At 35.8% G+C, this 24,229-nt stretch overlaps 1 protein-coding gene across 2 annotated transcripts in view; it reads left to right on the forward strand.

The window, feature by feature from the left end:
* LOC108340592 (uncharacterized) overlaps positions 1 to 19,451 on the forward strand; it is a 29,241-nt gene extending 9,790 nt beyond the window's left edge. The window contains exons 9-18 of one of the 2 annotated variants that reach the window (XM_017578074.2): positions 6,514 to 6,675; positions 7,475 to 7,548; positions 7,651 to 7,748; positions 8,118 to 8,225; positions 9,614 to 9,720; positions 12,609 to 12,746; positions 13,213 to 13,260; positions 18,571 to 18,685; positions 18,854 to 18,945; positions 19,129 to 19,451. In XM_017578074.2, coding sequence (XP_017433563.1) covers positions 6,514 to 6,675; positions 7,475 to 7,548; positions 7,651 to 7,748; positions 8,118 to 8,225; positions 9,614 to 9,720; positions 12,609 to 12,746; positions 13,213 to 13,260; positions 18,571 to 18,685; positions 18,854 to 18,945; positions 19,129 to 19,215 — 1,029 coding nt within the window. In that variant the 3' untranslated portion in view covers positions 19,216 to 19,451. The remainder of the gene's footprint in view (positions 1 to 6,513; positions 6,676 to 7,474; positions 7,549 to 7,650; positions 7,749 to 8,117; positions 8,226 to 9,613; positions 9,721 to 12,608; positions 12,747 to 13,212; positions 13,261 to 18,570; positions 18,686 to 18,853; positions 18,946 to 19,128) is intronic. The other variant, XM_017578076.2, reaches the window with a different exon arrangement.
* Positions 19,452 to 24,229: the final 4,778 nt, after the last annotated feature.

The raw sequence follows: 24,229 nt of genomic DNA on the forward strand, positions 1-24,229 counted from the left end.
AAGAGAGGGGCTGACATGGAAGTAGTGTAAGAAAATTGACAAATGCATAGGGTTATATGAGGACTGTTAAGGAGTGACGAAAGGGTAGTCATTTTTGTTAACTTTGCTTCGTAATAATATGATATGCCATTAGATTAATATTTCCCAATGTAGATTCACCTGTTTTTATCAAATGGTCTACCAAAAGTCTCCCAAGTTTGATTCTTTTCAAAGGCATCTTTTCAATTATCTGTAGTGCCCCTTGAACCTTTTAGAATAGGTCATCTTAAATAGAATTTATTAAAAAGCTTTTTAATAGGTACCCAGATTTATTTAAAACTGTAAAGATTTCCAAGACAGTTTCTTGGATGTTCACCCAAAAAAACTAGACAGCTTTATTAACAATGAAACAAGCACATTAATCTAAATTGTTACACTAGCCCTAGTCTTTCGAGAGGACCAGACTCTCCCTAGCCTTCCCTTTATAAAACTTCCTAAAAAGCTGCTAAAAACAACTGTCTACACAGACTTTATAAAAGTATGAGACAACAAAACCTACCCACAAACAATTATAATTGTCTGTTCCTTTAATTTCTCCTAATATAAACATTTCCCTTGAATTTATCAATACCCCCTCCATGAAATTTCACCTTGTCCTCAAGGTGAAAAGCAGGAAACTCCTTAACTCCTTATTGATGGCAGTAGCATCTTCCTAGCTGTTTTCAATGGGTGGGAGGTGTTTTCAACTGTACGAACTACCTTCTTTTTTCCTTATTTTGTAAACTATCAACACCCCCTTCATGAAGATGCACCTTATCCTCAAGGTGAAAGGTTGAAACTTCTTTATGAATGCAGGCAACAAATTCCCCTAACTCCTGAATTTCCTCTTTCGAAATAAGCAGCATATGGAGTTGTTTATTTTTGCAAGTATGATTAGGCCCAAACTTTTCATCACACCTGAAGCATAATCCTTTTTTATTTGATCTTGCAATTCTTCTTGGGACAATTTTCTAAATGGTGTCCCTCCTTGTTGAGTCCCAGCAGGAGAACTATTGATGGTGCTCAGACAACCACTGCTCTCTCCACTTCCTCTGTTGGAGTTGGTAAAACCCACTGAATTTCTCCCTTCCTTTGAGTAACTCCAATTAGGTGGTAATTGTCTGTAGGTGTTACTTTGAAGTTGCACAGTGAAATTGTCTGTAGGAGAACTCATCTATCTTACCATAACAAGACCTGATCTTTGTTATCCTGTGGGAGTTGATTCAATTTATGCAAAATCCACATGTTGACCATTGGAATGCAGTGATTCGCATTCTCAGATATGTAAAAGGAAACCCAGGACTGGGATTGTTGTATGAGAACAAGGGAAACACTCAGATCGAAGGATATTGTGGTGCAAATTGGCTGATTGTCCAATTGATAAGAGATCTACTACATGATACTGTGTTTTACTTGGAGGGAACCTTGTATCTTGGAAAAGTAAGAAACAAAGTGTTGTTGCTCGATCTAGTGCTGAAGCTAAATACCAATCTATGGCTTTAACTACATGAGAACTTGTGTGGATCAGACAACTTCAAGAATTGCAATTTTGTGAAACTGAGCAGCTGAAACTGTACTGTGACAACCAAGCAGCCCTTCATATTGCCTCCAATCTAGTTTTTCACAAGAGAACAAAACACATAGAAATTAATTGTCATTTTGTTAGAGAGAAGTTGTTGTCCAAGGAACTTGTTACCGAGTTTGTCAACTCTAATGAACAACTCGAGGACATTCTGACCAAATCTCTAAGGGGGCCTAGAATTCAATTTATATGTTCCAAGCTTGGTGCATATGATCTATATGCTCCAACTTGACGGGAAGTGTTGAAATGTAATGTATTTTTCTAGTAGGCTTTTTAGGAGCCTTTTGTTTTTCCTTTGTATGTTGAACTACTATCCCTTATAAATAGAGTAGTATGATGTATTAGGGTTAAGAGAACATTAATAATAAAATTTTAGTTTCTCTCCCAACTCTTTTAAGTATAGATATGACCTTTCTTGTTCTTGTCTTTCCTCTCATTCATTGTATATAAACTTCCAATGTTTTGATGGTGGAGACTAGATATGATGCTTCTAACACGATTATCTTAGAAGATGATAGGACCTAAGGTAAAAGGATAGAAGGAAGAGGAAATGAGAGAGCAGTTAAGAAAGGCGGGAAAATGAGAGAGCAGTTAGGAAAGGCGGGATGGGAGATCTTATATAAATAGAGTTCTATTCATTGTTAGAGGGGAGTTTTTGAGTATTATTTTGTAAATCTGGACTTTGGCCAGAAGAGGGGGATTATGCCTCTGTTAGGGCTAAGAGGGGGATTAGGCCTCCATTAGCGCTATCAGTGTACTTTGTTCTCAATATCAATATAGAAACCCATTCTTTCATTGTTCTTTTGATTACTGTGAGCGTTGATAGTTAGGTTTCCAACCCAGGAACCTAATAAATTGGTCCGACCTGTCGGATTTATATCAGAGGAGCAAATGGAGCGCGTGTGAAGAAGAAGAATGGAGGGACAATTGATGGCGATTGAGTCGACGGTGGAGGAATCGAAGGCGGAGGTGCGAGCGATGACTCTCGCATTCCAACGAGCTTCAGGACGTCGCACCAGGAACAAGCCTAGAAGATCCAAAGGAAGTGGTGATTCGTTAATGTGGGACGCGAATGACGACCATTGGAAAACTCAAAGGAGGAATCGGAAGAAGACAGAGGAGAAGTTCGACGCAGTTGGAGGAAGCGCGTTGAACTACCTACATTTGACGGTGCGGATCCCACTAGCTGGATCGCATAGGCAGAGGAATTCTTCGAGTTACAAGGGGTATCGAAGGAGAAAAAGGTGCGCCTAACCGATATCAGGATGGAGGGAAGCGCTGGCTACTGGTTCAGAGCCTGGAAGGAGAAAGCCAAGAATTGTTCATGGGATGGTTTGAAGGAAGCCCTGGTGATAAGGTTTGGAACCATTGTTGAGCGTTTGGCGGCATTGAAACAGACAGGGACAGTGGACGAGTATGTACAATACTTAAAGATATTGGCGGGTCGAACGAGGACGGTGCCGGATGAGCAGCTGTTAGGATATTTTCTTGCGGGATTGCAAGAGGACATCCGGAATCAAGTCCGACCACATAACCTGCAGGAATTAATGGTGGCGATGTTGAGGAGTTCCAGCGAGGCGCAAAGGTGGGGAACGGGAGCGGGATTGAAGACCAGTCGTCTCGGGGACGAACGAGCAGAGAGGTGACACTGTCCGAGGCCAATCGTTATAACCCAAGCCGATCAAGGGTTGTTGAGCGGTTTGAGGCAATGCGCCAGGCCGATCGGGAGTTGCCGAGCGGTCCGAAGCAAATCACCTAGGCCGATCAGGAGTCGCCGAGAATGTGGGGTTAGTATTGAACAGCTGGAAACTGCCTTACTCAGAATTCCTGAAACGGAGAGAGGAGGGAAGGTGTTTCAGGGGACCGTGCGCTCCAAGCAATTATTGCCTAGAAAGGAGTCTACGGATGGTTAGGTTGGCGGAGGATGAAGAGGAGGAGATTGAAGGAGCTGAGACTGAATTAGACTTGAAGCAGACGAAGTTGTCCACAATTGAAGATCTTGCAACAACTCTGTCAAGGGGGAGGAGCCGAACGGTATAAAGATAGGGGTAAGAGAGCCGAACGGTATAAAGATAAGGGGAAGAGAGCCAAACGGTATAAAGATAGTGGGAAGAGAGCCGAACGGTATAAAGATAGTAGGAAGAGAGCCGAACAATATAAAGATAGTGGGAAGAGAGCCGAACGGTAGAAGAAGTTATTTTTGAGGGAAGAATAAGAAGCTCCTTGCCTTCAAGGAAATAATGCAGACACGAAAATGGTCCTATAAGTTATGTCTCTCATTTCGACCCAAGCCTCCAGACAGGAAGTTGCAGGTAGTAGCTAGAGGGTTCCCTTCCTATGATAAGACCATAACACAATGCTATGGGCTCAACTTCATTGTTCCAGCCTTGAGGACAAGGTTGTTTGCAACAGGGTGTAATGATAGGACCTAAGGTAAAAGGATAGAAGGAAGAGGAAATGAGAGAGCAGTTAAGAAAGGCGGGAAAATGAGAGAGTAGTTAGGAAAGGCGGGATGGGAGATCTTATATAAATAGATTTCTATTCATGTTAGAGGGGAGTTTTTGAGTACTATTTTGTAAATCTGGACTTTGCCTAGAAGAGGGGGATTATGCCTTCGTTAGGGCTAAGACGGGGATTATGCCTTCGTTAGGGCTAAGAGGGGGATTATGCCTCCTGTTACGTACCCGAGTATGCGACGTAACTAGCAGGCTCACTCACACACTCTCAATGATAAGGAACAATGGAGATTTATTGAATATACCACTGTTATTAAATAGAAATACTGAGTCAAGATAACAACCAATAACTGGGAGCAGGATCTCCTTCAGTTACCTGAGAGCACAACCTCTCTTACACAAGCTAATTATCAAAAGCATACCCTTCCCCCTAGGTTTCCCCTATCTTATTCCTAATCACTCCCTCCCGAAAAGGTAAAGAATAATCATATATACGTCTATTTATTATGATTATCTGGTAAGAATATATTTATCCTTATTTACCATATAAGTAATTGTATCCTGAGATACGACCATAAATTCTAATAAATGTCCCGCCTATCCTAACTGTTATGTCAGTTAGGATGCTTCCCACTGCTCCCAACCGTTCGGTCCTCTTTCTATCTTCCTTCTACCGCTCGGCTAGGTCCCTCTCCACCTTCTATCAACTGGTCCGCTCACTCCCTGTTATTAACCGTTCGGCCATCGTGCTCCACCCTTTCCACCACCCTTTCCACCGTTCGGCCCATGTCCTCTACCGTTCGGTTCCCTTCTTTTTCCCTCCTATATCTCGTTCTCTCATATACTCGCCAGCCCTAACACCTTTGTTAGGGCTAAGAGGGGGACTATGCCTCCGTTAGGGCTAAGAGGGGGATTATGCCTCCGTTACGGCTCAGACGGGGATTATGCCTCCGTTAGGGCTATCAGTGTACTTTGTTCTCAATATCAATACAGAAACCCATTCTTTAATTGTTCTTTTGATTACTGTGAGTGTTGATAGTTAGGTTTCCAACCCAGGAACCTAATAGAAGACTTGTTGTCACTAAGGAGAATTGAACCTCCTTCAAGTTTTGTAAACTCCTGGTACCATATGAAATGAACATCTTAAGTCCACTATCCACCCAAAATCTTCAGTATTGCTCAACACCATGAACACCATAACCATCTTCCACTAGAGCTACATCACCAAACATAGATGGTCCATTAGACTGTTTGCCAAACCTAGATGCTCTGTCAAGTTTATTATCCTTCTTCTGCCTCTTTGAACCAAAAAGTTTATTATCCTTCTTCTGCCTCTTTGAACAAAACCTTTTGTTGTGACCTTCCTTCTTATGATGGTAATATCTAATGGACGATGTATTTCCACCTATTCGCATCCTTGACCTCTTTCTACCTCCTTTATTATCAATGATAGACGATCTACCCCTTGTTACAAGGCCATCTCGAGCACCGTATGCCTTAACTCCAAATTTCTCGTTCAACTTGTTTGAGCTCAAAGTTGACTGAACCTCGTCAAGAGAGAGTCTCTCTTCCATGCAACAGGTTTCCTTGAAATGATCATACATCTTAGGCAATGAACACAATAACAACAACGCTTGATCCTCATAATCAATCTGCATATGAATATTCTTTAGAAGATTCTAATGAGGTTGTCAAAAGTGGTCTGCTGAGATTCTGACAAGCGGACGACAACACGTTTGACATACTCCTGTTTGCTGGAGTAGACAGGTGCCTGAGAGCGCTTGCAGAGAATCAGGCCATGCAACTTAATGGGTTGGATTGTACTCCCCAAGGTACAGCAAACCCTAGCTTAGAGGACAAAAAGCATGACAGAGTGGCCGAACAGGCAAGAAGGAGGATAGAGTGGGATCTTACCTGATTTGTTATCAACTTGAATTTAAGGGATGACCAGAAATCAGTGACTTCTGCTTCTCAGCTGACGGGCATTATACAAATATTGGTGACTACAAGTACATGCTAAAAGGAAAGTCTACAATATGACACTTTAGCCCTTAGGCTGGGTACACCCAAAAAGCAGCTTTATAAAAATTGTACAACAAATAATGACAAACAACTATTTTAATGCATGCATTACAGGGAAACAATTTCTTCCTGTTAAAACTGTTTATGAAGAGTGTTAAGTATAAAAGAACTTCGTAATAAATGTTCAGAATAAACATGCATGTAATCTGTTTGTCATTTACGCACTGGAAAGATTTTACAATATAATCACTTGATTGTTAACATGTGATTGTAGTTATTCACAAATATTGCAAAATAAATAAAGGGTATAGTTTTGATGTTCCCCATTTATCAAGAAAATCCCTTGATAAAATGCATAATGTAGGGTTATTCTTGACACCGTGTGCATAATGGACTAAATTTGCTACTGTATAACATTTTACTATTCTGATTCAGGGTCGAGTTCGTGTACTGGCACTGGTGGTGAAGCTTTTCTCTGTATCTAGGTCGGCAGCATCCACTGTCTATAGCTTAAATCTACTTAAATTGTTGGAAGAAGAACTCAGAAATGCTGACGATACCCTTGTAACTTTAAGTGTATTGGAACTTCTATATGAGGTTACTATTCCCTCCTCTTGTTATCATTGATTTTAAAAATGTATAATTATCCTTTTACTTGTACATGTGTTTATATTTATTACTTAATTATAATATCAAAGTTACATCCACAAGACAAGAAAATGTTAGAAACACTATCTAATACACTGTTTTAACACACTCCCACCCATTGGTTAAATTTATTTGAAATAAAATTTTGTAGGTCTCACCTATTCAATGAACTACTTTCATGATTTTGAGGTTTCAATAAATTTTATCCTATAAGAGTGTTACTAGCACCTTAGGGGATTTAGCTTGACAATGATGTTAATAAATATCACGAGGTCTCATTCTTACCTGTTAAAAGTTATTTTCAAGGTTAGACTTATTTGATTATTTGTATTGCGAGAGAAAAAAAATGCAAGTTGGGTTTAATTTATAGACAATCATGTTAATAACCATCACAGTAGCTCTCACTATTACCCTTTTAAAGTTATTTTCCTATTTAGAACTGTTTGATTATTTGTATTGTGAGAGAAAAAAGCATGTTCGGTTTAATTTATAGAAAATTGGGCACAGACCCCCCTCTTCCCAAAAACTTTTGTCTATTACCATTTTGTAACGGGTGACTAAAGTATTTGTTCCCAAACATTTTCACTCACTTGACATCCTCCCCCTTATAAACTGAATTTTAAAATGATTGCATGCAAAAGTGATTCCATGGATAAACCAAACCACAATCATCCAATTAAACAAGTAGCAGATACCAATCTCATTACATGCTCATATATACAATCTCATTTGTGTGCATTGGATGCAGTTGGCATCGATCGAACATAGTACAGAATTTTTGTCAAAGACTAGCCTCTTTGAATTGCTTTCGTCAATGATTAGGTAACGATTTATGATCTTGTAGAGAATTTTTTTTATTCATCTAATGGATGTTGTGAAAGTTTCCTTCCTGATAAAAGCGGACATTCCTTTTCTTGACGCTAGCAACAATTCTGTGGAATCAATTTTAAGATCAAGAGCAATTATGATATGTGGACGGCTTGTGCCCAAGGACATTATACACTCCTTCACGGACGAACCTTGTAAGTGCTGCACTGCTATCCATTTCTCTCTGTTATTTGTTGGAAGATATTGGAAATTGATTTCATCTTCAGACAAAATTCAAAAACCTTAAATCCGTCTAATCGAAACTAGGTTTTGTTGCAAATCTAATGGGTCACTTGCTGGTTTGGTTTGTCAACTGGCTGTTTACAAGCATGATATGTTTCACAGTTTGATACCTATTTTCAAAGAGCAAGAAACTACTAATATGATGCTACCTTGCAGGGCTTGTTCGTCTTCATTTTAAAGTGTTCATATACTATCCACACAATTTGATAATTTGTTATGAAAGTATATTGAAACTTTTAACTAGTGTATATTTTTTTGTGCTATGAAATTGATAAACTCAGGTGTTAAAGCTGTTATTGCATCTATTGACGGTAGACTTCAGTCATTGAATCCTTCAGATATAGATGAATGTGAAACTGCACTTGAATCATTGGGTCATATAGGATCATGTAAGTATGTCACATCAGTGCCTGCTTTTTAGCAAATTTGTTTTTGTATCTAGTAGGAAAAGTGATTTTAGTTGATTAAATTACTTAGGTCTCGTTCTCAGAGTTATCAATCTCAGATAAGAATATTAAGTGAACCCCAAAAAGCGCTATGGTAAGTTAGTGGCTTGATTGCCATTATGACTTTTACAAGTATAAAATAATTTGTAATGCATATATAAATGCTCAAACATAAAAAATACTCCTAATTAAAGACACATTTAATTAATAATTAAGGTTTATAATCCTAAGCCTAATGCAGAAATTAATAAAAGGAAGAGTCAAGTAATATAAAATAAACAGAAAGTATAGCAGGAAGGGGCAACATAGGTTACCAATCTCAACACAACAGTACAGAGAAAACAAGACAAACCTGTTGAAACGAAATGTAATAAAACAGAGAATAACAGAGAAGAGACCATACAACTGTGTGCTGGAGTTGCACAGGGTGTGGATTGGGCAGCAAACGTTGTGCTTGTTCCTATGTAGTCACTGCTGTATAGGAAACTGTACCACTATAATTTCCTCAGAAATCTGGATCCTTGACAAAGAAAAGGGCCTGGTCTGACCCTGCATGGGGTGTGCAAATGGATTTGAAAAGGGAAGAATATGGTTTTGGTTCCGGTAAGTAAAGAGAGGAGCTGAAATCTGAGGATTACCACTTAGGGCCAACATTTTTTTTTTTACTGTGAGAATTGCTTGAGATGGCTTTGATTTGGTATAAGAGCAGTATGATTTTTTTGCTGCTATGTTTGTGACCAGAGACTGCTCTGTAGTAACACAGGAGGCCAAGTGGGGTGCAACATGATGCAATGCTGTTGGGTGCATGTGATGTAATGCTACTATAGCGGTGCTATCTTGTGCTAAGTTACAAAGATCTCACCTTGAATCTGACAAAATATATTGTTTCTGCTGTTGTATGTTTTAAACCAACATAACTCCTATCGCAGAAGTTATGTATGTATAAAATTATATATTGCATTACATTCATTGAAGGCATGACAAATAACAAACTGGTAAACTACTCAGACTTCAACAAACCTTTCCAATCCATCCTAGGTTTTAAGCCAACTCAACCTCACCAACTTATATATTATAATTTGATCATATCTTTAGTTGATGTGTAATCTCCAACAAACTTCACATTGAAGATATTGTCTCCATTACTCGTATGTATGTTATGAATAGTTGAATTATAATATGATTGTAACATATAGATATGCATAGATGATTTTGTAGCATATCCAAACTACTTATTATCAATTTATATGTCCTTATTGATAATTGTTTTAATAAGAACTTCTTTGGTTTTTACATACTACAAATTTCAATTTATGGTTTTGTGATCATAGCTACCCAGGGGGCCACATTATTACTCTCAGGTTCATCACCTGCTGCAAGACATGTTATAGATGCTGCTTTTGAACGACAAGGGCCACAAGGACATGGAAAACAGCTGGTTAGTGAACTAGATTCTTCTTCCCCTTTTCTTTTCAAAGTAATTTAAATATCCTAAACTACTATAATTCGATACTCCCCAGTCCCATTTTCTATTGTTTAGTTGTGTGAAACTCTAGGAAAGAGAGAAATATTGAACTGAAACCATATGTTTATGAAATAACATGCGTGCTTCAACTATATTGAGAAAAAGAAATCAATATTGAACTGAAACTGTATGTTATTAAATAACATCGGTGCTTCAATTATATTGAGAAAAAGACATCAGTACAATAACAAATAGAGGAGATTCGGTATCCTCTAATAAGAAAGATATGATATAGGAATAAATAAAAATGTTCATAATAATACATATATAATCTATATATTCTTGATTGCAAAGGGTCAACTCATTATTTCTGTAATTGTAACAATATTCTTGATTATATAGGATAAACTCTTTATTTTAAGTGGGCATAGGTTGAATTTTTCAAAATCTAGTTTAGATCCATTCTAGATCCAATAAAATAGATTAGATCTATAATCCATATCCATTTTAACCAAATCAACCAAATTTGGATTTTTTTCCAATCCATGTTTAATTGGATTAAATCTAGATTGAATTTGTTGTCAATTAGATTAAATCCAATGAGACCAATCTAATATATGTGACGATTAGATCTATTAGACATGGGTCAGGCTAACTTATGTTGACCTGGGTCTAGTTCACTTGTCTCGATTTAGGTCTGGGTCGCCTCTCCTTAGCATCAACCAGAGTTCGAGTCAACATGGGCTCAAACTGACTTGTCTTGTCCTGAGATCATGCTCACTCGTCTCAACCTTAGACTTAGATCAACCTTCGACCTAGGTTGACTCATCTTAACCTTCGACCTAGGTCGACTCGTCTTAACCTTCAACTTGGCTCATCCTTCGACCATGAGCGACTTAGCTCAATCTTTGAATCAAGTCGACTCAGCTAGACCTTTAGCTAGGGCAGACTTGGCAGGACCTCCGACAAGGGTTGATTCAACATGACCTTCCGTTAGGGCTAACATGGCACGACCTTTTGTTGTGGCCAACTCAACTAGATCTTTGGCTTGGGTTGACTTGACTCGACCTTTTGCCAGGATTGACTCATTACAACCTTAGGTTGGTGCTGACTCAACACGACTTACGGTTGGGTCAGACTCAACCTGACCATCAGTCGAGGCTATCCCAACAATCTTTGGCCTAAGCTAACTCAGGCTGACTCAACTTGACCTTCAGCTTGGGTTAACTTGACTGGATTTTTGGTTGAGGCTGACTTGAGTCGACCTTTAGCTCGGGTTGACTCGACTCTACCTTTGGCCAGAGTCGACTAGGCACAAACTTTAGCTGGATTGACTCGACCCGACCTTAGTTAGGGCAAACTAGGCACAACCTTCAATTGGGGCAAACTCAGCACGACCTTCGATCGGGGAAACTCCCTTAACCTTTATCCGGGCGACTCGACTTGACCTTCAGCTTGGGCTAACTCGACTCAACCATGGATTAAGGTCGACTTGGCTCGACTTTCGACTGGCTCGGCTCGACCTTCGATCGTGGTTAACTTGGCTTATCCTTTAGTCGAGGTTGACTTGTCTTGACCTTTGGTGGAGGCTGACTTGGTTGGGCTGATTAGGCTTGACAAGTTTTGCCGACTCATTTGGACCTTTAACCTGGACCATTTTGACTTGACCCTTCAACCTAGGTTGACTAACTTGACCTTTCGGTTTGGGTCTACTTAGTTCAATCTTCGATCTAGGGCCAATTTGGCTTGATCTTGTCCTCATGCTATCTCAACTTTATTTTGGAGTTTCAAAATCCAGTCCAAATTCTATTAAGTGAATTGGATTTTAAATCAAAATATGTTTATTTGAATTTGGAAAAAATCCATTTAAATAGACTTAAAGTGATACGCATTTGGATTATTATAGATTGGATTTTTTGCCCATCCCTATTGAGTCAAATGAGACTTCACCACCCCTTGCACTGGGCTTTGGAGGTCTTGACAACCTTGTCTCTTGTTGCAGCAAGAGGGCTTTCCAAGCAAGGCACGTGGGATACACATGTTGATACTGGTGGTTGCATGTGCTAGTGTGCAGGCAAACTCTATTTGACGAGGCAGCAAAAGTAAGACTCCCAATATTGGGAGTTTTGATACCAACTTCAGATACGTAAGGAAATATAAAATTATTTATTTTATTAATAACAATCACACTAACTACATTCTCATCATCTCTGTTTGTAATAATTAGATCCTTTAAAATAAGAAAAAGATGAAATGAGAAGGAAGAATCTAAAGATATGTTTTACTAATTATCATGGAAATATTGAAAATATTTTTATCCAAATAATCAGCTACTTACAACACAACAATGTATTTCTAAGATAGCATGAGTTTTTTATTTATATTGAGGGAAAGAAATAAATACAATAAATAGAAGTGATTGGATTTCCTCCAATAACAAAGATATGATATAAGTATGTTCCTAAAATTCATATACAATCTAGATATTCCTAATGATGTAGTAGCAATTCCTTATTTCTATAACTATAGCAATATTCTTGATTTTATAGATCAGCTCCTTGTTTTTATAATTATAAAAAATTACTTGCTTAGGAAACTTGAAGGAGTGTATTGCCCTGAAAGATGAAAATATATGAAGCTGTATTATTCATTGATGCAAATTGCTGCAAGCAATGTTGGGTAGTAATGTTCTGAATCTTGACAGTGTTGTTTCCTAGGTTTACAGCTTCTATTTAGGGTTTCAGTAGAATAACTAGTTTATTGTACCATGTTTCCTTGTCCACTTCAATCTCTGTGATGCATTATGTGCTGATAACTTATCTTCTATGTTCTAACTGCCATGGTTTCTTATGCGATCACAGGCTGCATTACATGCTCTCGGAAACATCTCGGGAGAAACCAGATCTAAGAATAGTATTATACTCAATGCTGAAGCAGAAGAAAATCTGCGACGCTTAATTTATGAAACAGCCACTAGAAGTTCAAAGCTGACTCCATCGGTTGCCTTTTTACATTCTTTTTAGTTTCAAATGCTTTTTATAGCTTAATTATTTTGAAGTTTTACTTATAATGATTTGGTTTCTCTTTGAAGTGAAGGGACTGGGATATATGTGAAACTTTATCTAACTGTAGGTTTGTGCTAACATAATCATGACTACGTGCTAAAAACCAAGAAACGTATTACACTGATCAGTTTTATAGTGTAATGCTTCCTATATTTTGTAGTAATATTTTTACTCAAGAACGCCCACTTTTGTTTCTTTCCTTTGATAAATATATATATATATATATATATTATAATTTAGAACATGTATCATTATCCCTATATGGGAAGTAGTTTAAGATAAATGTTAGCTACAAAATGAAAGTTCATCTTCATATAATGTTTGTTGAGTTGACTTGCATGAGAGCTATTTAATTAAACATTGAAATACTACCTTCTCACCAAGTTCATGCAATTTGCAGGGTCTATTTCGGTCAGTACTGCAGCAGGATGCAGAAATACGTCTAGCGGTGAGACATTAATATGAACTTTCATATTGTTAGTATATATGCACTAAATAAATTAAATTTTATTCCAAAAGAAACCATTAACTTAAATTTAACATTGTTTAAGTAACGATTATATTTATTAACATTACTCATAAGTTAAAAGAATTGAACCAATAGATGTGACTTACATTGTTAATTGTTGTAAAATGATGACAAAAAATAATAAAAACCACCACCAAAGATTTTTCGAGACATGTAGATCTATTATTCTTAAGTCATGGTATTGCGTAAGCCCTAGACTAAACAGGAACTTTTCATAAATTTCTGAGATTTTAGAACTAGCAAAAAACTCTAAAAAAACTAAAATAATAAACCTAGGATTATTATAAGAAATAAAAGGAGAGAAAGAAGAAATTAAGAGAAAAAAAGGAGAATGAGAGAAAAGTGTATATTTTGGAGATGAGCACAAGTCTCTATTTATAATAAACCTAGGATTATTATAAGAAATAAAAGGAGAGAAAGAAGAAATTAAGAGAAAAAAAGGAGAATGAGAGAAAAGTGTATATTTTGGAGATGAGCACAAGTCTCTATTTATAGAGTTGGAAAAGGATTAAAATCAGCCCATCATGGATGAATCCCATGACTTGCGGAACCTGCAGATTTTTGTGAAACTGCATTGACTAGATCTTGTGTGAAAGAAGCAACGTTTTAAAAGAAAAACGTTCATCCAGTAACTAACTTTTGCAATATTGATATAACCATCCCCGTATATTGTAAAAAAATAAAAACATTAACTAAAGATATAGAAAAGAAATATCTTGGGTTTCATAAGATGTAAAGCTAGTGTAGTAAGCTATATGATCGAGCAACTTAACACACAATATAGTTGGTATATCAAGGTACAATATAGTTGGTATAGCAATGTATATGAACCAAAGATATTTGATGTGTGTTAGAAGTTTATCAATCACAATACACCCCTACAATCCTTGTTGTTATAGCTATGATGTTCTTACTGGGTCATGCGTGTGTCCGATATTCACGAGTGCTTTAGAAATCATGCCAAAATCTCATGCAGGCAACTCCACTTGACTAGGTGATTTCATCAAGTGTATGTTGCAAATCATACACTACCCATAAGGAATATGAAGATCATTTAAATCTTTGTTTAAACTAAAATTATTTTACCAAGTTTAACCTTTCAATAATGCAGTCTCTAGCATTTTCACGCACACCATGGGAATGAACATATTTGATTTAAGTCAGAAGATTTGCTAGATTCCGTTCTGACTTCACATAATCAATCAAAATAGTTTCACTCTTTAGCAGTTGCTTAACCAAATTGTATCTCAATTGTATATGTCTGTTCTTTCCATTGTATTTCTTTTTTTTAGCTATAAATTGTCGATTGGCAATCACAATGTATTGACACCGATGGGGTTGGTTTCATTCCTAGTGAAATGTTCGCTAAGAAGTTTTTCAACCACTCAGCCTCACTACCAGCCTTCTAAAAAGCAACAACAAACTCAGATTCCATTGTTGATCTTGCAATAATTGTTTGCCTAACTGGTCTCCATGTAATTGCACCATCCCTAAGTGTGAATACTTAACTACTAATAGATTTTGTCGCATCTGAATTAGAGATCTAGTTAGCATCATGGTACCCTTCTAATACAACGAAAAATTAATATAATCAATGGCATAATCCATTGAACCTCTTAAGTATCTCATATGTCTTACAAGTGCATCCCAGTGTTTCTAATTTGGACATTGAGTGTACTTACTTAGTCTACCTACTAAGCAATACCAAGTTTAGAAAAGTTCATCAAATACAATAAGCTCCTAATTATCTGGGCATATTGAGGATGAAATATAGATTCTCCTCCATTTTTCATTAATCTAGAGTTAGCATCGTAAGGGGTACTCATAGGTTTGAAATTATAATACCCAAACTTATTAAGAAGTTTCTCCATGTATTGTTCTTGGAATAGTAATATACTATCTCCCTTCCTTATGATTTTAACAACTAAAATTACTTTGGCTTCATCCATGTCTTTCATTTCAAAGTGTGATCCTAAAAACAATTTAGTTCTAGCGACAATCTCATTGTATGTACCAAAAATTAACATGTCATCCACATATAAACATATAATGACACAATCACCATTTTTAGATTTAGAGTACACATATTTATCAGCATCACTAGGTGAAAAACTATCACATAACAATACATTATCAATTTTTTATGTCATTATTTAGTGCTTGCTTAAACCCACACAAAGATTTTAAAAGTTTGCATATTTTATTCTCTTGACCAGGTACAACACACCCTTCAGGTTGAATCATATAAATTTCCTCTTCCAAATCACCATTCAAAAAGACAATTTTAATATCCATTTGGTGTATTACTAGCTTATGGATAACTGTTAAGGCTAACAACACTCAAATGGAGGAAAGCCTAGTCACTAGGTAAAAGGTATCAAAATAATCTATGTTAGGTTTTTGAGTAAAGCCCTTAGCTACTAACCTTGCTTTATACTTATAGATCCATTAGGGTGATACTTTTTCTTAAAGATCCACTTACAACCAATGGGTTTTGCTCCTTTAGGTAAATCTACTAAGACCCAAGTATTATTTTTCTGAATTGATTCAATTTCAATCCTAATGACCTTAGCCTATTGTTTTGCATCGAAGCATTAATAGCTTCTATAAAGCTACTTGGATCATAATCAACAAGATAAGTATAAAAGTTGAGATGTTTCACTAACCTTTAAGAGAAACACATGTTTAAAAAATTCGGCTTTTTTCGTCTCCACTCTAGAACTACTCTCAAGTATATCATTTTTAAGAACTAAAAACATATACGCAACACTATGTTCAGCATAGCCTAAAAACATGCAATCAAATGTTTTAGAGCCTATTTTCCTTTTCTTAGGATATGGTAACATCAAATTAACTAGGCACTCCCATACTCTTAGATATTTAAGGTTAGGTTAATAACTTCTCCACAACTCATAGGGAGTTTTACTAGTTTTTTTATAAGATATTCTATTTTGTAAAAAGCACATAGTAAGAAGGGCTTCTCCCCAAATGTTATCAGGTGCACTAGAACTAATAAGCATGACATTCATCATTTTCTTAAGAGTTATATTCTTTCTCTTGGCTACTCCATTAGACTCAGGTGAATATAATAAGGTTACTTGATGGATAATACCTTCTCTAACACAAAACTCATTAACATATTAAACAATACATATTCACTACCCCTATCTAATTTAATCCTTTTAATTTTTTTATTTAGTTAATTTTCTACTTTTGCTTTATAGGTTAAAAACACATCAAAGACCTCATTTTTATGTTTGATTAAGTACACTTTGGTATATCTAGAATAATCATCTATAAAGATTACAAAATAATTTTTACCGCCTTTAGACATGCTTTGTTTTAAATCAGCTAGATAAGTGTGAATTAACTTTAACAATTCAGTTTGACGATCTACAAAATAACAGGTTTTCTTTGTTATTTAAAATTCTACACATCAAATTTAGCACTCTATTTGTCTTGCATATTAATTAATCCTAGTTGTTGTCATTAAGAATTCACACGTCGTAATCTAGCATGCCACATAATTTGAATCAATAATATAAGGAGAAGAACAAGATTCATTAAGATTTTCAGAATTGTTGAGTACAAAGAAACTTTGATCAGAATATCCTTTCCTCACAGAAACATTATTTTTTGTCATTACAATCTTGTCAGACTCAAATAACACTTTAACCCTCACTTTTTTCAATAGTGTTACAGAGATTAAATTAACTCTGATTGATGACAAGTGTAGCACATCACTCAAGGACAAAGTCTTTCTAGATGTAAGTTTGAGAATAACTTTCCCTTTTTTCCAGAACAAGAGTTGTCTTGGAATCACCAATGTAAACATGTTCTTCTCCATCCCCTATACGAAAGTAAAAGCATTTTTGTTTGCACAAATATGTGTGGTAGCACCAAAGTCTACCATCCATTTGTTCACATTGGTCATCAAATTTACTTGTGAAATGACCGAAGTGATAATATCATCTCCTTCAGCTATATTTGTCCTAGGATGGTGATAATTTTTGATCAAAAGTTCTGAAATAAAGTCATCCAATAGAAAAATGTTTTAAAGTCATCCAATAGAAAAATGTTTTCTACTTTGATATCTTCAAGTAGCTTGTGGCACTTATTAATTTGAGACTTTATATCCTTATCTTCAATCATTTCCTAGTGGTAGTAGTTCCCAATTATGAACCTTTGTCTGACAACATCTTCAGCAGGATATTTGAGAATCAACGAATCCAAATGTCTTTTGTTTTCTTATAGCAACAATACACATCAAACAAATAATTAGAAAGTGCACTAAGTAAACTATATCGACATACCTTGTTTGCATGAATCCAATCTACAACTTGTTTTGAAGTTGTAGGGAGATTGAAGTCGGGTTTTGGAAATGAAAGAGTAAAAGTGACTTTGTATATGTCTAAAAGGGTAGACACACATATTCTAGCATCGAAAATTTTGACCAAAGAAGACTTCAATTTTCGACACATCCAGAAAAGATTTTGTGAAGACCGTTTGAGTTCTGGAAACAATGTTTTGATTTTCCAGGTTTGGGTTGTTGATATCCATCACAAGTCCTTAATATTGTTGTAAAATACTCAAAAAAATAATAAAATCCACGAACAAAGATTTGCCAAGATGTGTAGATCCATTGTTCTTAAAAACTTTTCTGTGGTGTATTGTGTAAGTCTTCCAAGATACCATAGGAATTTCTCAAAATATTTTAGGATATCAAAACTAGCAAGAAATTCTAAAATAATAAATTCAAAGAAATGAGAGAAGGATGAAATTAAGAGAAAAAGTAGAATGAGAGAAAAATGTATTTGGAGGTGAGCACAAATCTCTCTATAGAGTTGGAAAATGATCAAAATCAGTCTATCACGGTTGAATCCCGTGACTTGCGGAACCTGCAGATTTTGTGAAACTGCATTGACCGAATCTTGTGGTTTCATTTGACCACGTGTGAAAGAAACAACATTTTAAAAAAAGTTCATCCAGTAACTAACTTTTGCCATATTGTTATAACATTAATAACCCAACTTGAGCATGCAGTCACACGGAGAAATGAGTGAATCTTGTCATCAGCAAAAAAACAAATACTTTCATTTGCTTTTATATAAAGGAGTGTAATCTAGTTATTATATTTTACAACAAAAGTTATCATCTGATATATTTTCTCTAGATATAGTGGTCCATGAAAATTTTTATCAAAACCAATTTTGTTCAATATATTTTCAGGTCTATAGAGTGATAAGTGGATTGGTTGCCCGATCATGGTGCTTGATGGAGATATGCTCAAAAGATGATATTATAAACAAATTGATTAATCCAACTATTGAAACCACGAAAATAGGTATGTATTATAATTTACATTGTTGTTAATTATCTCTCATGCTAATGAAAAATTTATTAAAAAAAGAAAAAGAAAAGAACATTGTTGTTAATTATATTAGTGATATATGCTTTTCCATTACTTTGTTCCATCTGTCGCATTAACATCACTTGAATTGGTTCATTTCAGGTATGGAAGCCCGATATAACTGCTGCAAGGCTATATACCAAACTCTGACACTTTCTGATAGTGTTTCTGCTTTTACAGATATATATGCAAAGGTTAGATTTAGATACTTCATTCATATACAGCATCGAATGATATGTGCTTTCAAAATATACAATAATACGAGACTTAGTTATCTTATTGGCTTTCAGTTCTGAGTTGACAATTTTTTATTCGTGTTTGTTTGAGTATATTTTTGTTGAATTGAAAATTTAGTAATTGAGTAATGTTTTATGCAGTTAGAGAAAGCTGTTAAAATGGGTCCATACCTTGTTAAGAGCCATGCTGAACCTCAACCTGTTGTGGAGACTGCCGAAAGATTTTAATATATAAATGTGCTGAGTAGGCAATATTTTCTTTCCTTCGCCAAGTTCTTTTTTTCAACATTTGCAAATTGTTTTTTTCTTTTGTTGTGTGTTTGTATGACTTGCAAATAATAGGTGTTTTAGTATTTTCTTTTGGAGTATGAGTCGGACGTGAAGATGTGTTTTTTTTAAGCTAGTAATGTCACCTTTTTATACAAGTATATCATGGTAAATTTTCAACAAATTGAGTTTTTATTGATTTTACTATCTTCGGTAGAATATCCTTACTAGAGTATGAGCCAAGCTTTATATATATATATATATATATATATATATATATATATATATATATATATCACTAATTCGGAAGTTCCAAATCTATTTGAAAAAAAAAAAGATTTATAACAAAAATTAATATTTAATAATATAATAAATTTTATAACATAAACAATTAATTATTTTATATATAATTTTTGAAGTAAAATAATAAAAATTATTATAATAATTATTAATAAAATATTATTAAAAATGACATGTATATTAATGAAATTATTATTAAATATCTTTTGAAAATGAATTAACGATAATACAGTGTGTTAAGTTTGGAAGTCATCAAACAAAATAAATTATTTATGCAAAAAAATTCTTTATATATTAGTTTCAATACTTTTTTATAATAAATAATTGAACTTTCTAAATAAATTTAATAGTTAGAAATAAAAATACAATCGTGTACAAAAATTATTGTAATAAGTGATATTTCTAACTATTTGATTTCAAATTACTATTATATAACTCCAAAAAGCAATTATAGAAAATTTGTATTCATGAATCCAATCAATTTGCATTTTATTCAATAAGAAATTTATAGACCTAACTTAGGTTTGAGAAAGAGATAAATAACAAATAAATATATTATAAATTGAACAAAAAATATATTGTTATCAAATGTTATATTTATTTGTTCATCATATTTTTAATTATATTAGTTATAGTTTTGGGAGTAGTTTTGGGAGTAGGGTTGAGAAACTTTACAAAACACTTTTTCATACTTTTCTTCTATTCAACTTAGGTTATCTTGAACACTTTTAGTTAATTACCTTTCACTTTCTTGATGTTCGAGCTCCAAATCATGCGGACGGTACCTATCAAAGACACTTTGATGGTCAAGTCACTAATTTAACCGTTTGGGGTTATAATAAGATCTTTAATTCGCAATATATACAATTATTTATCTTCTTACCTTTGACCTGTATTTATAGGTGTTTAGTTGGGCTTATGATTAGTAAGATCGTAATCACGACTCATCATCTTAATCAGCAAAACTTATCGGTAAAACTTGATTAGGAACTATCTTTAAGGTTGCTTAAGACTCGTTCGATTTCACTAGTACACTGGCCGACCTTCCATTAATGTGGAGATCATACGGTCCTATGGTATGCAGAGCCTCCAAGCCCGAGCCAGGTTTACTTGGTGTTAGGGATTATTGTTTCAGTTCCTCCACAATATCCTGTATCCATGAGCATTCGTTCTCTATTTGGCTAACAAGTGTGCCGTTCGGGTGAATTTTGAATCATGGTTATGGAAGAGGCAAAGGCCCGTCATTTGGTTCGTTGATCGTGGCTAAATCCAACGGTGGATGCATGCTGGCGGTTATGCAAATTTTTTCCTATAAATAAGAGTGGGGTCTAGTGTCATTTTCACCATTCTCTTCCATTTGCTTTGCCTACCGCACAATTTTGTTTGCAATTTCAGGTAACAAAATGGCTATCGTTCATCTATCTTTGTCTCTCTTCCATTTGCTTTGCCTACCACACAATTTTGTTTGCAATTTGAAGTAACAAAATGGCTATCGTTCATCTATCTTTGTCTGAGGAGTCGGCGGGGTGTTTGTCGGCATTGCCTCTCAATCTTCGTCTTCAAACTCTGTGTTTTCTTCTCTCTTTGTTGGAAGTTCCACATCGACTAGAGATAAGGCCAATTTATAGTATATAAGTGGGTGCAAACCTCACCTTACAAGCCGATTTTGTGGGGTTGAGTTAGGCTTAAAGTCCACTTTTTAACATTCTTTGAGACAACCGAGCGAGATAACAACTCGGTCGGCGGTTCAACCACTATATATAGTGATAAGGCTATTTTTGGTATTGCGATCGGTCTTCACTTCGGGGGAGTGGAGGTTGATGGTCAAGACGAGGGAGATAAGTACGTCTGTGATTCCAGGCTATGGTTGAGTTGGTGAATATGTCACCTATTTTCGTTGAAAGAAAGACTTGGAGGATTGGACCGAGCAGGTATGTGTCGTTCGTAATGTAGAAAAGGCTGCTAAGATAAAGATGGCGGTTTGTAAAGGAAATGAACAAGTCTATCATACTGGTCGATTATCCATTGATGTGCAGACCGTATGGTCCTATGATACAATTACATTTCTATTTTCATCCAAAATATATATTTTTAATATTTTCTTTGATTTGACTTAGGAATAGAAAAGTAAGGGTTAAAATGTGGGGTCAACTCACAAGCCTGCATGAAAAATGTGGGGTTAAAATTTCAAGTTCGTTAATGTAACATCCCAAAAATATAGCATAAAACTATATACAGGTGTCATCATTTAATAATATGGTAAAATAGTTACTAGAAATAAAGTTAACCTTATAGTTACTTCAAAATAACCGTAAAAGTTCAAACTTTACAATAATTCTATACTATTACAAAACTAGGTACATAATCGAGCGGTCATTTCAAAACTAGAACTATAACCGCACGGTTAATACAGAACCACTCAACTCTAGTACCGAACGGTCTTAATCTACACAGCAGGATCCTTGCCATCCAACGCTTGCTCCAAAGAACACCCATCTCCCTCTACTCACACCCACAAGGTGATCATTGCAAATAAGAATTTCCGAATGGAAAGAATAACAAAAGAAGGGTAAGCTAGTGTAATTTAATTAATCATACAAATAAAGCAAATACATAATCTTATAATCGTTAAACACTCAAAGTTATGAAATCACCAACCACACAAGCATGCCATGACCGAACACTTGACGTTGACCATCCGGATTGTATAAATTATCGAGTTCTAAGGATTTGTGCACTGGTGTGATGAAGTACTAGAAACTCCATCAGCCATCACACCAGGTTAGCCTTACAAACGCCCTCTTGCCATACAGGCACTTTGGACTCAGACCTCCTGCTATTCTCATCACATGACTCATCCCACTTTACTTGAGCATGGATGGTTATTTAGAATGTTAGGATAAATCCCAACAAAACTCCGACCATTTATACAGTAAACCACCAAAAACAATCACCACCATGTCACCTCTCCTTGAGGATAATAGTAATACCTCTATCAAACATACTTTTACTTTAACACCATCAGGATCATGCATACATAATTCATCAAAGCAATTTGGACAATTAATTATCCTAACACATTGGAATAAATATAAGCCGAACATAATTAACCAAACACATATGAATAAGACCGAACACTTTGTGTATGTTGGAGACTGAACGGTTTCTCACTTCCTAAAGGACAAGATTGAATGGTATATAATGGATAAGACTGAAGAATTGACCGAACGCTATTAAAACTTTTCACTAGACTAGAAACCGAATGCTACCACCAGACCAAGTACTAAGCTTAGACCGAATACTAAAACTAAAACCGAACACCTAATGTAAGACCGAGAGTCTTTTACTATCCACATAACAAAACCGAAAGGTCCATATTAGGTAATAAAGAGGAAGTGGCCAAACACTATTAAGGACCAACCCCCAAGAAAAGACCAAACACTAATACAAGTACAAACACTACCAATACAATTACCCACCTAAGCCGAACACCCTTTAGCTTAGATCTAACACCTAATGCTTAGGTCAACACTGAGAATTTATAACAAATGTTAATCATCACTTATTACTACTAAGAGACCGAACGGTACAATAGTATGACCGATCGGTCATTAACCAATAAGAACCATAAGAATTCAAACACATATAGAACCAAACTCTCGAGTAAAACCTTATGGTCAACTAGTGACCCTCAGCGATCGGCATAATTCCTCATAATACTGCAGAGTTATGTTCAACACCTATCCTTAACCAAAACACAACATTCTCACCAACTTCTACATTTTTCCAAACTTGTATTATATTCCCATCCCTGTCCAAGTTTTATGACCCAAAATAGAAAAACAAAATCACTCAAACCGATCACTATACAGAAGATTTCAACTGTTCCCCAGGTTGCAGCCATATATAGAGTTTCAAACAAAATTCAATCAAACATTCACTTATTCATTCATGCAAACATCCAAACAAAAATTCCTCAACACAGAAAAACATAATTAAATTACTAACTTCCCTTACCTCGAATAATCCAGACAATTCTACACTTCCACAGCCTTGCCTAACCTGCAAATAACTTCTAAGGCAGCCTACAATTTCCGATCGGTGAAAAGGAACCAACTAGAGAATCAAAGACAGAAAAACATGTTCGGAGGAGTAGTTGATGAACACATGCAAGCTGAACAGTGCTTGCATGTAACAGAAAATGTAGAAACCTCAAAGAACGAAGGAATTGAACTTACCAACTCTAACACAACAACTTGATCGGTGAAAAGAAAAGTTCTTGACACCAAGAAAGCTCAAGCACGACCTGATTGATGATCAAATGCAGAAAAAGTGCGAATTTGTAGAGAGAAGGAGGAGAAAAGGAAAACTCAGAATTTGGAGAGAAGAAGTGCATGCAGAGAATGGCACGAACTTTTGAAAAGTTCATTTATATACTACCGTCAAAAACCGAGCGGTCCACTCAAATGCATACACTTGTCCTCCCCACTTTCTCTGAATTTCACGGTTCTTACAGTCAGAACCACAGTCGGCCCGAGCTTTGGATGGGATGAGACCACGGATGGCAACGGGTCGGGTCGGGTACAGATAGTGCCTACCCGCAACCTAACCCGCTGGATAAAATTGTACCCGTTACCCGCCTTACTACCCGCCTCAAAAGAACCCGCGGGTACCC

This window comes from Vigna angularis, chromosome 5 (assembly GCF_016808095.1).
Source record: "Vigna angularis cultivar LongXiaoDou No.4 chromosome 5, ASM1680809v1, whole genome shotgun sequence".
Taxonomy (NCBI): domain Eukaryota; kingdom Viridiplantae; phylum Streptophyta; class Magnoliopsida; order Fabales; family Fabaceae; genus Vigna; species Vigna angularis.